At 38.3% G+C, this 15,570-nt stretch overlaps 1 protein-coding gene across 14 annotated transcripts in view; it reads left to right on the top strand.

Moving 5' to 3' along the window:
* The window catches only part of NCOR1 (nuclear receptor corepressor 1), a 225,722-nt gene that overhangs the window by 52,108 nt on the left and 158,044 nt on the right, over positions 1–15,570 (top strand). For all 14 annotated transcript variants that reach the window (XM_056135723.1, XM_056135718.1, XM_056135724.1 and 11 more), the window contains exons 3-4: positions 3,082–3,212; positions 8,433–8,625. In XM_056135723.1, the coding sequence (XP_055991698.1) occupies positions 3,082–3,212; positions 8,433–8,625 (324 nt within the window). The remainder of the gene's footprint in view (positions 1–3,081; positions 3,213–8,432; positions 8,626–15,570) is intronic.

Genomic DNA, 15,570 nt, shown 5'->3' with positions numbered 1-15,570 from the left:
TATTCAGTCTGTAGTCTACTTTCTGCACACATCTCCCATCCTGAGCGAGCCCTCCAAGCATCCTTTACTTGGTGGTCCCTTCTTTTCACCAAGCGTGTGAGGCTGGCTTCCAAGTCATGGTGCGATCCTTCTGACCCTTATCTCTACTATCCTTGGGTGTTAGTCTCCCATTATGTTACTTTATATTCCATAAATGAGTGCAGTCTTTCTATGTCTGTCCCTCTCTCTCTGACTTATTTCACTTAGTATGATACTCTCTATATTGATCTACTTATATGCAAATTTCATGACTTCATCTTTTCTAACAGCTGCATAGTATTGCATTGTATAGATGTACCAGAGTTTCTTTAACCAGTCATCTGTTCTTGGGCACTTAGGTTTTTTCCAGATTCTGGCTATTGTATATAGTGCTGCAATAAATGTACAAGTGCAGATTTCATTTCTATCATAATTTTTTGCATCTCTGGGTTAAATTCCCAGAAGTGCTATTGCTGGGTCAAATGGGAGCTCAGTTTCTAATTTTTTGAGAATTGTCCACATTGTTTTCCAAAAGGGCTGAACCAGTTGGCATTCCCACTAGCAGGGAAGGAGAGTCCCTTTCTCTCCACATCCGCACCAACACTGGTGGCTTTTGTTCTTTTGGATGTGTGCCAGTCTCTGTGGTGTAAGATATCTTATTGTTGTTTTGATCTTCATCTCTCTGATGATTAATGATGAAAAGCATTTTTATCCATGTGCCTTTTGACCATTTGGATTTCTTCTTTGAGAAAGTTTTTGTTTATTCCATTGCCCCATTTTCTGATGGGATTGGATGTTTTCTTCTTGTAGAGTTCAACCAGTGCCTTGTATATTCTTGATATTGACCCTTTATCACATGGGTATTGGGTGAATATCCTTTCCCATTGTAGACTGTCTTTGTAGTCTAGTTACTGTTTCTTTTGAGGTATAGAAGCTTCTTAGTTTAAGATAGTCCCATTTGTTTATCTCTGTTTCCACTTGCTTGGTCAGTGGCATTTCATCTTTGAAGATACCTTTAGCTTCAGTGTTGTGGAAGGTTTTGCCGACCTTTTCTTCAGTTGTCTGATATTGAGGTCTTTAATTCACTTTGATCTGACTTTTGTGCATGGTATTAGGTAGAGGTCTGAACCCATCTTTTTGGCATGTAGCTGCCCAGTTTTGCCAGCACCAAGAGGCTTCCTTGCTCCACTTCACATTTCTTGCTCCCTTATCAAAGATTAGATGATCATATATTTGAGGGTGTGTGTAAGGATATTCAACCCTGTTCCATTGGTCTGTGGCTCTGCCTTTGTCCCAGTATCATGCTGTTTTAATTATTATTGCTTTGTAGTAGAGTTTGAGGTTGGGGAAGGTGATGCCTCCCATCTTCTTTTTCCTAAGAATAGTTTTAGCTATTTGTGGGTGTTTGTTGTTCCATGTGAATTTCAGGAGTGTTTGATCAATTTCTTTGAAGAATTTCATGGGTATCCTTAAAGGTATTGCATTGAATCTGTATAATGCTTTCAGGAGTATTGCCATTTTGACAGTGTTAATGCTCCCAATTCATGAGCAGGGGATGTTTCAATTTCCTTGTGTCCTCTTTTATTTAACCCAAGTAACTTTTAAGTTAATGATTCACTGAATAAAGAAACAACACCATAATTAATTTTTTTCTTCACATTGAAACAATAGTTTTAAGAATTTATTTTTTATTTTTATTTATTTTTTGTGTTTTGAACCATACTCAGATATACTTGGATTACTTCTGCTTCTACACTCAGAAATCATTCTTGGCAGGCTTGGGGACCATATAGGATGCTGCTGACTGAACCTTGTCAGCCAGATGCAAGACAAGTGCCTGGCTATTTGTTGGACCTTTCAAAGCTGTATTTTGTATATGGGAATATTTGAACCACTTAGAGGAAAAGAATTGTTTTTGTTTTTGAGTCACACCCAGCAGTGCTCAGGGGTTACTCCTGGTAGTGCATGGAAGATCATATGGGATGCTTGGGATTGAACCCGAGTCAGCTGCCTGCAAGGAAAACTGTTAAAAATTAAAGAGTCAGTTTTAATTATAGTTGAAATTTTCTTGTGTGGCCACGAAATAAGTTAAGGCTGAAACAGTAGTAATAGTACAGCAGATAGAGCTCTTGCCTTGCATGTGACTGACTCAGGTTTGATCCCCAGTACCCCGTGTGGTCCTCTGAGCCCACCAAGAATGTTTCATGAGCCAGGAGTAAGGTTTGAGAACTGTTCATTGTGGTCCCACCCCCCCCCCCCAAAAAAAAGGGAGGGAAAGAAAGATTATCTGGGCCAGAGATAATACAGAAATTGCACGTGACCTACCCAGATTTGATTATGGTTACTGAAGCATAATCAGGAGTGATTTGTGAGCACAGAACCAAGAGTAAGCCCTGAGTAATGCTGGTTATGGCCCAAAAAATAAAAAGGAAGGGAGGAAGGAAGGAGAAAAGGAAGGAAGGAAAAAGTTGAGGAAAACGGATTTAGGGAAATGACTGCAGTAGTGTACATGGCTTTTATATGCAAGACCAACATTCCATTCCCAGCAGTGCATATCCTCTGAGCACTTCTGATAGTGTACAATAATAAAAACAAAAAACTGATATGTAGTCTAAATACTAATATGTTAGATTTAAAACTATTCTTAAAACACAAAGGAATAGGTCAAGTATAAGTTGAACGCAAAATTTCAATTATTAAAGGTATATTTTGCGCACATTTTAATTTAGTTTTTGCCACCTCCTGAAGCTTACTTAATATATTTCAAAATTTTATTTTATTAAAGCACCATGAATTGTAAAGTTAATCATAGTTGGATTTTTGTCATACAGTGTTCTATCACCAATCCCACCACCATTGTCAACTTCCCTCCACCAGTGTTTATTTTTAATTCTTTCGCATGTACAAGTAAAGTGATCTGTGTTTTATAGAGAAGCGTTCATCAACAGGGGATTGAAATTGACTTTGCGGTTTCTTCTCTCTCTCTCTCTCTCTCTCTCTCAACCGTTTTCATGATGCTTTTCATTTTTTGTTAATTATTAATTTCTGTCATTTTAATGCTAGGAATTTGCAGTCCCTGATTATCGTTCGTCTCATCTTGAAGTCAGTCAGCCACCACAGCTTTTGCAGCAGCAGCAACAACAACTTCGAAGAAGACCTTCGTTACTCTCAGAATTTCACCCAGGGTCTGATAGGTAATGGATTTATTTTTTATTTCTAGCTAGAACTGTACCTGTGATTCACAAGGGTCTGATTAATTTCATTTATTATTATTTTTACCTTTTTAATGATTTATTAGCTAGACTATAATCAATCAGTTTAAATTTTGTTATTATTTTAGGGTGGGGTTTGGGCCATACCTTGCAGTATTCAGGGCCTAGTCCTGGCTCTGTGCTAAGGAATATGTGGTACTGGGGATCGAATTATGATTGGCTGCATGCAACAAAACTGCCATAGCTCCTCTACTTTCTCTTCAGCCCACACTTAGTATTTTGAACTCCTTTATAGTGGTAGGTCTTTCTGGAGTTTCCATATTCATAAATTCTTAAAACTTGTTTCCAGTGTTCAGAGTTAATGCTATGTGGTTCTAGGTCTGAATGTTGGCAAGCTGTGTAGTTTCAGACATGTATAAATTATTATCAGTTTATGCTGCATATATGAACCACTTGGGGAACTTTAAAAACTTTTTGTGTGTGTGTGTTGGGGCCATACCTACGTGTATTCAGGGCTTACTCATGGCTCTCTGCTTGGGGATCGTTGCTGGTGGTGCTCAGGACACCTTATTTAGTGCTGGGAATCTGAGGTTGGCCATGTATAAGGCAGATCCCTCATCGGCTGTACTGTCTCTCCAGCACCATTTTAAGATTTTATTTAATTTTATTTTCCCTCCTTTATCTCTGCAAAAGTATTCTTTATTTTAAAGATAATACATTATTCCTTTTTTTTTTTTTAAATTTCTACATGTATGTTCATCCATACATGTAGCTATACTGATTCTCGGAACGTAGTATTTTAGCATTGTTTTTGTATGGTGAGGTGCTTCTTAGATCTATTTAGTATTACTCAAAATTTAAAAAATTTTGTTATTTTGTATATACAGTATTCATAAAAAGTCATTTACGTACGGAATTATCATATTCTCAAAATTTCATTGGAAAAACTAGTCCATATAAATATTTATGATATTTGGATATTTTCAAATAAAGAAATATGAAGCAGATAAAGTAGTTTTAGATACTATAAAAGATTCACTGAAATATAAGTAGTTGGTTTTTCCTTTGACTGACTAAAGGAGTTACTCAATCACATTTGTAAACGTATGCGTATGGGGGAAGCATTTGGGCCACATCCGTTGATGTCAGGGGCTATTTCTGACACTGTGCTGAAGGGTTATTCTTTTTTTTTTTTTGATTTATTTTTTATTAGTGAAACACACAGTTGTAGATTTACAAATTTTTGTGCTTGGATTTCGGTCATACCATGATCAAATACCCATCCCTCCACCAGTGCCCATTTTCCACCACCATGGATAATATCCCTCCCCCCCATCACCCCCATCCCCCCCTGCCACTGTGGCAGGGCAATCCCTTGTGTTCTCTCTCTCCTTTTGGGTGTTGTGATCAGCAAAAGAGGCATTGAGTGGCAAACATGTTCAGTCCAGTCTACTTTCAACCTGCATCTCCCCTCCTGGGAGGATCCTCTAAACACCCTCCATTTGGTGCTCCCTTCTCTATCTGAACTGTCCTTTCCCCTAGAATACCCGGCTGGCCTCTAAGCTATGGAGTAATCCTCCTGGTGTTGATCTCAGCTATTCTTGGGTATTAATCTCATATTTTGTTACTTTATATCCCCCAGATGAATGCAATCTTTCTATGTCTATCCCTCTCTTTCTGGCTCATTTCGCTTAGCATGATACTTTCCATATTGTACCACTTGTATGTAGATTTCATGACTTCATCTTTTCTAAGAGCTACATAGGACTCCATTGTGTAGATGTACCAAAGTTTCTTTAACCAGTCATCTGTTCTTGGGCACTCAGGTTTCTTCCAGTTTCTGGCTATTGTAAAGAGTGCTGCAATGAACAAACAAGTGCAGATGTCACTTCGACTACACATTTTTGCCTCTCTGGGATATATTCCCAGGACTGGTATCGCTGGGTCAAATGGGAGCTCAATTTCTAATTTTTTGAGGAACGTCCATACTGTTTTCCAAAAGGGCTGAGAACCAGTCGGCATTCCCACCAACAGTGAAGGAGTGTCCCTTTCTCGCCACATCCGCGCCAGCAACGGTTGCTTTTGTTCTTTTGAATGTGGGCCAGTCTCTGAGGTGTGAGATGGTATCTCATTGTGGTTTTGATGTGCATCTCCCTGATGATTAATGATGTAGAGCATTTTCTCATGTGCTTTTTTGCCATTCGGATTTCTTCTTTGAGAAAGTTTCTGTTCATTTCATTGCCCCATTTTTTGATGGGGTTGGATGTTTTCTTCTTGTGGAGTTCAACCAGTATTTTGTATATCCTTGATATCAACCCCTTGTCAGATGTGTATTCGGCGAATATTCTTTCCCATTCTGTAGACTGTCTTTGTATTTTGGTCACTGTTTCTTTGGAGTGAAGGGTTATTCTTGGTGGTGGTCAGGACCCTGGGAGGTGTGGGGGATCAAACACATGCAAGGCACATTCCTTAACCCCAGTACTGTCTCTCTGACCCTAAATTTTTCAGTTTAATTGAAATCAACTTTGTTTTAAAAAAATGACAGTTTTAGGGGCTGGAGCGATAGCACAGCGGGTAAGGCATTTGCCTTGCACGTGGCCAACTCGGGTTCGATTCCCAGGATCCCATATGGTTCCTTGAGCACTGTCAGGAGTAATTCCTGAGTTCAGAGCCAGGAGTAACCCCTGTGCATCACTGGGTGTGACCCAAAAAGCAAAAACAAAAACAAAAACAAAAAAACCCCCAAAAACGACAGTTTCAATTGAGAATAAATGAACCTGAAACCAACAATGAACTTTAACATATTCCTTCTAAATTAAAATGGCAAAGTATATGTATATTTCAGTAAAAAATCTATTTAATAATTTAAATTTTCTTTACATATACTTAGAGAAGTGTTATGAGATTTTAGATTTTTAAAGTTTAATAATTTTATTGACTCCAACTTTATTTTATCACCTGTTTAAAATGTAGAAGCTGATTATCTTTTCAGTGAAGTTTCATTTTATGAGATATTTAAAGCTTTGCTGATAATAAAATGTTACTTTCTGTGACTACTTGGCTAGAAAAATAGAAAGTCAAATTATGTGTGTTTACACATAACACACATATACATATATACACCAACATATATGCTTATATAATATGTAAATTTATAAATACATAGGTAAAGGTAAAGGTCCTCTCGTTGATCATCGATTTGCTCGAGCAGGCCCAGTAACGTCTCCATTGGAGACTTTGTTGTTACTGTGTTTGGCATATCGAGTACGTCACGGGGAGCTTGCCGGGCTCTGCTGTGCGAGTGAGATACTCTCGGTAGCTTGCCGGGCTCTCCAAGAGGGGTGGAGAAATCGAACTCCGGTCGGCCATATGTAAACACTGTCACTGTCCTCCCGTTGTTCATCGATTTGCTCGAGCAGGCCCAGGAACGTCTCCATTGGAGACTTTTTTGTTACTGTGTTTGGCATATCAGATACATCACGGGTAGCTTGCCAGGCTTTGCCATGCAGGCGAGATACTCTCGGTAGTTTACTGGGCTCTCCGAGAGGGGCAGAGGAATCGAACTCAGGCGGCCATGTTGGCTGTGTGCAAGGCAAACGCCCTACCACTGTGCTATTGCTCCAGCCCAAATATGTAAACATCACATAAATATATATGAATATATTTGCATATACATGCATACTACTTATATATAAATAAAATTATTAATTTATCACTGTTACTGTCCTTCTGTTGTTTATCGATTTGCTCGAGCGGGCCCACTAACATTGTGAGACTGTTTGGCATATCTAATATGTCACGGGTAGCTTGCCAGGCTTTGCCGTGTGGGAGAGATACTCTCGGTAGCTTGCTGGGCTCTCCGAGAGGGGAGGTATTAATTTATAAATACATATAATACATAGGTATGTAAATATATATGCATATGATCTGGGGATAAGAATGATGTTTTTAAAATTACATTGAATTTCAACTTAATAGATTTTTTCGGTTTTAATGATGCTTTATAATTTGTTATATTCATGTAGAAGTTGCTGGGAGATTTTCTTTTCCTCCCCCTCTTTTATAATTGATTAAAAAATGGTGGCTTTTCTAGATTATCCTGAAATCAACTATCATGGTATATTTGAAAATATTTTCTATTCTTCAGCAATGGAAATTATCTACAAATTAAAATATCTTGTTATATTTTTCTTTGAGTTTTCTTTTTTTAACACTATCACACCTTTCCTTCCCCCATTTATTTTTAGTGTTTTGGATCACACACCCTGGGCTTAGGTATTTCTGCAATCATGGTGATCTGGCCCAGGAACCATGTTGTGCCAGGGATCAAACCCCGGACCTTCAGGATGCAAAGCATTCATTGAGCTATCTTTCTAGCACCCAAAGAAATTGTTGGTTAGACTTAGAATTTTAAAGTTCTTTATAGTCTAGATTCTTAAACTGTTATGACTCTAAGTTGGGGGAGGGTCATTAAAATTTTATTTTAAAATATATGATTTATTATTATAGATGCTTGATTTATATGCCTATTTTATATACTTAGATCACATTCAAATTTTTTGAGTGAAAAGGGATCTTGAGTGGAAATTTTTTTTTAAAATTTTTTATTAGTGTATCACCATGAGGTACAGTTACAGACTTACAAACTTTAATGCTTGTGTTTCAGTCATACAATGATCGAGTACCTATCCCTCCACCAGTGCCCATTTTCTACCACCAATGGTCCCAGCATCCCTCCCACCACCCCCATCCTGTCCCCTCCACCCCACCCCCCTCTGTGGCAGAGCATTCCCTTTTGCTCTCTCTCTCCTGTTGGGTGTTGTGGTTTGCAATAGAGGTATTGTGTAGCCATCATGTTCGATCTTTAGTCTACTTTCAGCATGCATCTCCCATCCTGAGCAGGCCCTCCTAGCACCCTTTGCTCGAGCGGGCCCAGTAACGTCTCCATTGGAGACTTTGTTGTTACTGTGTCTGGCATATCGAATACTCTCGGTAGCTTGCCGGGCTCTCCGAGAGGGGCGGAGGAATCGAACTTGAGGGAAATTTTAAGCTCTGTTTTATGGTGGTTGTATGTTTTTCCTGATCTGGGAGAGATGGCTGGAACTCATTTTCATTTATTTTTAAGCCCAACAAGGAATGTTAGTGGGAAATTGTACATTATTCAAACAGTTTTCAAGTGTTTATTTTCCTTGTATGTATTAGGCCTCAAGAAAGGAGAACTGGATATGAACAGTTTCACCCAGGCCCATCCCCAGTGGATCATGAATCCGTGGAATCCAAGCGACCACGTCTGGAGCAAGTTTCTGATTCTCATTTCCAGCGCGTCAGTGCTGCAGTCTTACCATTAGTGCACACACTGTCAGAAGGGTTGAGGTCTTCTGTTGATGCCAAGAAGGTAAATGCTTGTTCTGTGACCCTTTGGGGTTGTTGGTGATACCTATTTGGTGATATTCAGGAGCAGTGCCTAAAAGAAAATCCAGTTATGCCAGTCTCCAACTAAAGTTTAGTGCTGTAAGAAAGTAGAATGTTATTTTACTTTATAATTTCTGTTATCCCAAAGGTACCTGGGAGTCCTGACCACTCCTGGCAATTAAGACTAAGATGTATTGTGTGAGCTTGCTGGTTTAGTGTATAAGGGCTGCCAGGCCACCCTGGCTGTGTTTGGGCATCACCAGGGCTACACCTGACACTATTCAGGGGATCATATAGTGCCAGACAAAACTCAGTAATACTACCAATAGACTATTTCCTATGCCATATATAAATTTTTATAGTGCTAGGGATTGAGTTGAATACACATGAGGTATGTGCTCTGCCACTAAACTTTATCTCCTACTCCTAACTGTAAAGTTTTAACTCTTGCACTGTAATTGTTAATATTTGCCACAGTTTCTATTTTCAGATCTCTTTTTTTTAATCAAGTTTCATTAACTATTATGGCTGAAGGTGGCCCTTCCCATCCTGTTATCATACCTTGTAGATAGGTTTTCATACATTAAATTTTTTCATGTAATAAAAGCTAATTTATAAGAAGCTAATTAAAAAAAGTGTGAATATATGTTATACTTACTTTGTTTTTTGTTTTTGGGCCCACCTAGTAGTGTTCAAGGCTTACTCCTGGCTCTCTATTCGGTAGGGCTTGGAGGACCATATATGATGCTGGGAATTGAACTTGGGTCAGCAGCATGTGAGGCAAGCACTCTACCCACTGTACTATTGCTCTGGCTCCTATAATATTTTCAAATAATTCATTCTACCAAACAAAACTGTGTGCGTATATAAAGAGAAAGTAAATATAGTAATATTTAGTATATAGTAATATATGACTCTATCTAAATGAAAGAAAAATTAGTAGTTTAGTGAAAATTATGCTTTTCACTAAACTTCTATGTAAATTTGAAAATTTTCCAAGTAAATTAAATGGGTAATGTTCTTTGTGATAAACTAGAAATTGGTTAAGCCTTTGGGAAATTTGAAACCCATCTCATCATTTGAATTGTTTATATTATAGTCATTAGGATGTCTTCTAAGACTGAATAAATTACCATAATATGTTTTCATCTGGTAGTTTCTTGTTTTATTTTTCATTTTTTATTTGGGCACCATAATTAACAGTGCTGTTACTTGAAAGCTTTCCCCCCTCTGTAGAAGCTTATGTTCTCTTGAACAGTGTCTCTCTCTCTCTCTTTCTTGCTCTCTTTTTCCCTCCCTCACATTTCTCTAAATTTCTTTCAGTAAAACTATTTTGCTTTGGGCTGAAGTGATTTTACAGTAAGTAGGGCATTTGACTTACACTTGGCTGATCCAGTTTAATCCCCAGTATCCCGTATGGTCCCCTGAGCATTGAACACTTCCAGGAATAATTCCTGAGTACAGAGCCAGGAGTAACTTCTGAGCATCTCCAGGTATGGCACCAAAACAAACCCCCCAAAATCTATTTTGTTAAAATAATAACATAGATTTTCAGGCATAAAATGATGAAACACTGTGCCAACCACCAAATTGTCAGCATCCTTCCCTAGTCCCTCAAAGTCCCCTTTCTTCAAAGACTGAACATAGGGCTTCCCATGGAAGGCAAGTGCTCTGAACTATATCCTCAGCCCCAGCTGTGTGTGTGTGTGTGTGTGTGTGTGTGTGTGTTTGTGTGTGTGTGTGTGTGTATTTCCTTTAAACAGTTGAAAGGGATCTTAAAAGTTCTTTCATTAAATTGTGGTTTAATGGATCAAGCAACAACCTTTATTTTATATTAGACAGGTGTTTTCATCGATTAAACCAAAGAGCCTACTATTTCCAGTTTATAGACAAGAAAATAAGTGTCAAGAAAAATTTAAGTGTTCCGAGTGGTGGAAACCAAACCCACGCCTCATCTTATTTTCTTTTCCTTATGTCATAAGTCGTATTTTATTTTTAATAGAAGCAGAATTCTAATTAAGAATTAACATGTTAATTCAATTTAATTTTTATTTAAAAATTTTTTTATTAGTAAATCACTGTGAGGTACAGTTACAGACTTAAAAAATTTCATGCTTGTGTTTCATATAATGCTCGAGTACCCATCCCTTCACCAGTGCTCATTCTCCACCATCAATGATCCCAGTATCCTTCCCACCCCCCATTCCATCTCCCCCAAACCAACATGTTAATTTTTAAAACATTTTTAAGCCCATATACATTCTTTATAGAAGAGTTAGATAAACTTGAAAGAAAAAGTTGTCTGTGGTCTCAGCAATCCTAGTTTACTTTTTAAATTTTGTTTATTATTATTATAATTTGGGCTGGAGCAATAGCACAGTGGGTAGGACGTTTGCCTTGCATATGGCCAACCTGGGTTCGATTCCTCCATCCCTCTCGGTGAGCCTGGCAAGCTACCGAGAGTATCCTGCCCGCATGGCAGAGCCTGGCAAGCTCCCGTGGCATATTCGATATGCCAAAAACAGTAACAGCAAGTTTCGCAATGGAAATGTTTCTGGTACTCGCTTGAGCAAATTGATGAACAACAGAATGACAGTGCTACAGTGCTATTATTATAGGTTAGGTAACATGGTTATAATACTGTTAATGTTTATGTTTTGTACCTTACCACCACCAAAGTGCCTAGGATCTCCATCATTCTCCTTATGTTGCTTATAGTTCACTTCTTCCCACCAACTTCCCCACACTGCTTGGTAATCTCAGTTTTGTGATTCACGGCCAACAGTTTGTCATAATTCTATACTGTCTGTTCCCCTGTTTTGTTTTTCTCTGTATCACAGATAAATATGATCATCCTTTTTCCTTTGACTTATTTTGTTCAATTTGATGCCCCCAGTTTCATCCAAATTGAAGCAAATTGCAAGCTTTTGTCATTTCTTATAGCTGCATCTTCTCTCTCTCTCTCTCTCTCTCTCTCTCTCTCTCTCTCTCTCTCTCTCTCTCTCTCTCTCACACACACACACACACACACACACATAAAACCTTTGGGTGGTTTCTGTATCCTGGCTATTGTACTAAGTTTTAGAGTGAAAATAGATATGCAGTGAATGAAATTTTCTTTTAATTAATGTTTTTGTCTTTGGAGTTAGATGCCAAGAAGTAGAATTGATAGGTCATATGAAAACTCTATTGTTAGTTTTTTTTAGAGATTTCATTATACATAGTTGCTGAACCAGATGATGTTCCCAGCAGAAAAGAGACTTCTTTTTTCACCACATCTCTGCCAGCATTGATTGTATCCGGTCTTTTTGATACATGCCATTTCACTGGTGTGACATCGTATTTTCCTATCATTTTGAATACATTTTTCTAATAATAAGTTCCAGTGAATACTTTTCATATGGCTGCTGGTCATCTATTTGTTCTCTTTAAGAAAGTTCATCTTCTCTTCCCGTATTTTGGCAGGCTGATTTTTTTTCTGTTATTGAGTATTGTGAGTGCATATATATATATGGTTTATTAGATCTTTATTTGACATGTTGTGTGGAAATATTTTCTTCTGTTCAGTAAGGTGTCCTTATTTTAGCCTGAGTTTCTTCCTTTTTTTTCCTTTTTAATGTAGGAGTATTGGTATTTACTCAGCCATTGATTAAGCTGACTGAATTGGGCATGAACTTCACATTACTTTTTTTTTTTTGAATCACCGTGAGATACAGTTACAAAGCTTTCATGCTTGAGATTCAGCTATACAAAGAGCTGTACACCCATCCCTCCACCAGTGCACACTTTCCACCACTAGTGTCCCCGATATATCCCCCCTCACCCCCATCCAGTCCTCACCCTGCCTCCATGGTAGGCAATTTCACCAATACTCTCTTTCTACTTTTGGGCATTATGTTTTGCTTGAATTTTCCCACCACCATTCAAGCCTACCTGCCAGGGACAGATGCTAGATCATTTATTGTCCATTGCTCATTTTGAATATCTTGAAGCAGCAACCACGTGCTTCTGGAATCCTAGATTGTAAATGGTTGGGTTCCAGACACATTTCTGTAGGGCACTAATCCATTTTGGGATTCAATTGAGTGTCTCTGGACCAGGGCTGTTGGTGTGCTAAGATGGCGCCTGGAGGCACATTGTGGGTGTGACAGCCAGGCTGAGGAGTGTAGCCTGAATTTCTTTTGCTATACAAAAACTTTTAAAATTGTTGTACTCTTTATTCTTGTTTTCGTTATTTTTGCCAATGGGATCAATCATTGGAGATACCAGCAGGTCATGTTCTAGAGCATTTCTTCTGTTTTTCTCAGTGTATTTTGTGGATCCTGGTTTTGTACTGAGTTTTTTGTTTTTTTGAGTGGAGGGAACCCACACTCCGTAGTGCTTGGGGGTAACTTCTGGCTTTGTGCTCATTCCTGGCCAGGCTCAGGAGATCATGTGGGATGCTGGGGATTGAACCCTGGTTAGCCATGTGTAAGACAAGTGCCTTCTATACTATTGCTCTAGTTTCCACTTTTAATTACTTTTACATGTAGTTTGAGATATGGATCCAGTTTCATTTTTTTGGCATGTGACTATCCAGTTTTCCCAGCACCATTTGATGAAGATGCTTTCCTTGCTCTACTTCATGTACCCAGCCCCTTTGTTATAGATTAACTGCCTTATCCATGAGGGTTTTATTTGTGGAATCTCAGTTCTGTTTTGTTGGCACAAGAGTCTTATATTTATTCCAGTACCACACCATTCTTTTACCACTACTGTAGCTTTTTAAGTACAATTTAAAATCAAGAAATGTAATGTCTCCTGTATTCTATTTTTTTCTCAGATTAGCTTTGGCCATTTACGGATGTTTTATGAATTCAAATAATTTTTTGGTTGTGGGAGGCCTCCCTGATGGTGCTCCCTGAGTGCCAGATTGCCCCAGTGGTGGTTTTTGTCTGTTGAGCACAGTTGCCTAGGGATGGGATGCTGCTTGGGCCCTGAGGGACCAGGTATACTTAGGCCACTTCTGATAGTACTCTGGGGACCAGGTTGTGCTTGAAATTAAACCTGTTCAGGTGCAGGCCAGGTGTGCCCCCTAGCTGCTGTACTATTGCCTAGCCCCAATTCCGTACAAAGTGTAATCTTTAAAGAATGTCTTTAAAGAATGTCATGGAATGTTGATGGGACTTTGGCTGGAATTTTTTGTTTCCTGAATTTTTTCTTTGTTTTTAAATATGACATAGTTTTTGATGTTTTATGTCCTTAACATCCTTTTGTTAGGTTGATTCCTAGGTGTTTCATTTTCTCCCATTCAGTAGGGTGTCTTTGTTCTTTTGAGCTTCTTTTGCCGTGCAAAAACTTTTAAATTTGATGTTCTCATTTATTTATTTATTTTTTTGCCAATGGGATCACATCATCGCCATATATATATTGATTTCGTAGCCTTTCACTTTGCTGTATTCATGTTTTGTTTCTCAAGTTTTTAGTGAAGTTCTTAGGCTTTCTATGTATTATACTGTGTCATCTGTGAACAGTGAGTCTAATTTCTTTCCCAGTTTTGGATCCCTTTAGTGTGTGTGTGTGTGTGTGTGTGTGTGTGTGTGTGTGTGTGTGTCCCCTCTCACCCTGCTGTGCTTAAGCTATGCTTCTGGCTTGGGCTCAGGGATCCCTCTTGCAAGTACTTGGGGGGACCATAACCCATGCTGTCGATCAAATCAGGGTTAGCAGCATCCAGGGCAAGCACCTTAATGTCCTATGCTATTTCTCTGGCCCATAAGTTGTACATATTTTCAGTAATAACCATAACCCTATTTTCCTTGGAAGTTTTATTTTAGCATACACTTTTACAGAAAATGAGATTTTCTAGGAATATACATACTATGTTTTAAGCCGAAATCTGTTCCAGGGTTCTTGTTCTTGGTCAGTACTTGATTTCTCATATCAACTTATTCATTATTTAATGCATTTTAAGACTCTTTAGTCCTATAAATTATACTATTCTAGATTTGCTATAGTCTAAAGAAAACTAGCATGTTAATCTAAAATTCATCTGTTTTGCATATTGCTTATCTTCAATTCGGGTTGATCACCAGTAGGTTGTGTGAGTGGTAAATTTTTGAGTGGAAAAAATACTTTATTCTACTACAATTCTCTGCTGATTTAGAGGTGGAATGGGGTGATATAATTAGCTAAAAAATCAATTATGTATGTTATAGTTTGGGCAGGTTTAGTTGCTTTTCATAAGGATAGATATGGAGATGGTAGCAACGCTCCTTCTTTCCCTCCCTCCCTCCCTCCCTCCTTCCCTCCCTCCCTCCCTCCCTCTTTCATTTTTTTGTGGTGGTGGTGGGGCAGTTAGGTCACAATGGCAGTGCTCAGGGCTTTCTGCTGGCTCTGAGCTCAAGAATTACTCCTGGTGGGCTTGGGGCACTGTATGGGGTGCTGGGGGATTGAACTCAGTTGGGCTGTGTGTAAGATAAATGCCCTACCTGCTGTACTATCACTCCAGTCCCACAACAAAAGTTCCTTAAGTCTATTTTTAAGACTTGTTTAATTCCTCATTGGTTCTGGAAAACCTAAAAGCATTTTGATAGGAATTTGTTTTTACATCATACTTAATAAGTTGGATTGGTACACAATTTTTACCTGTAATTTATTCTATATTTCAGCTTATGTGATTCAGAATCATTGCAAAGAAATGGTTGAGAAATTGGTATCTTTTACCATGATTGCATTATTGCTGTCCCAGAAATTGTCTACTATCATTATTATTAACTAGAGGTTGATCAACTACTAAGCCAAATCATTCTGTAAAGATTTTGATTTTTAAAAATAGTAAAAAGTGTTATAAACATTATTATAGTTTATGAGAGTGAGATATGAGAATCTCTGCTATGGTTATCAGAAAAAGCATACATGACTAGTTATGGTTTTTTGTTTTTGTTTTTTT

This window comes from Sorex fumeus, unplaced genomic scaffold (assembly GCF_029834395.1).
Source record: "Sorex fumeus unplaced genomic scaffold, SorFum_2.1 ptg000122l, whole genome shotgun sequence".
In the NCBI taxonomy this organism is placed as follows: Eukaryota; Metazoa; Chordata; class Mammalia; order Eulipotyphla; family Soricidae; genus Sorex; species Sorex fumeus.
This window is presented reverse-complemented; position numbering and strand designations above follow the sequence as displayed.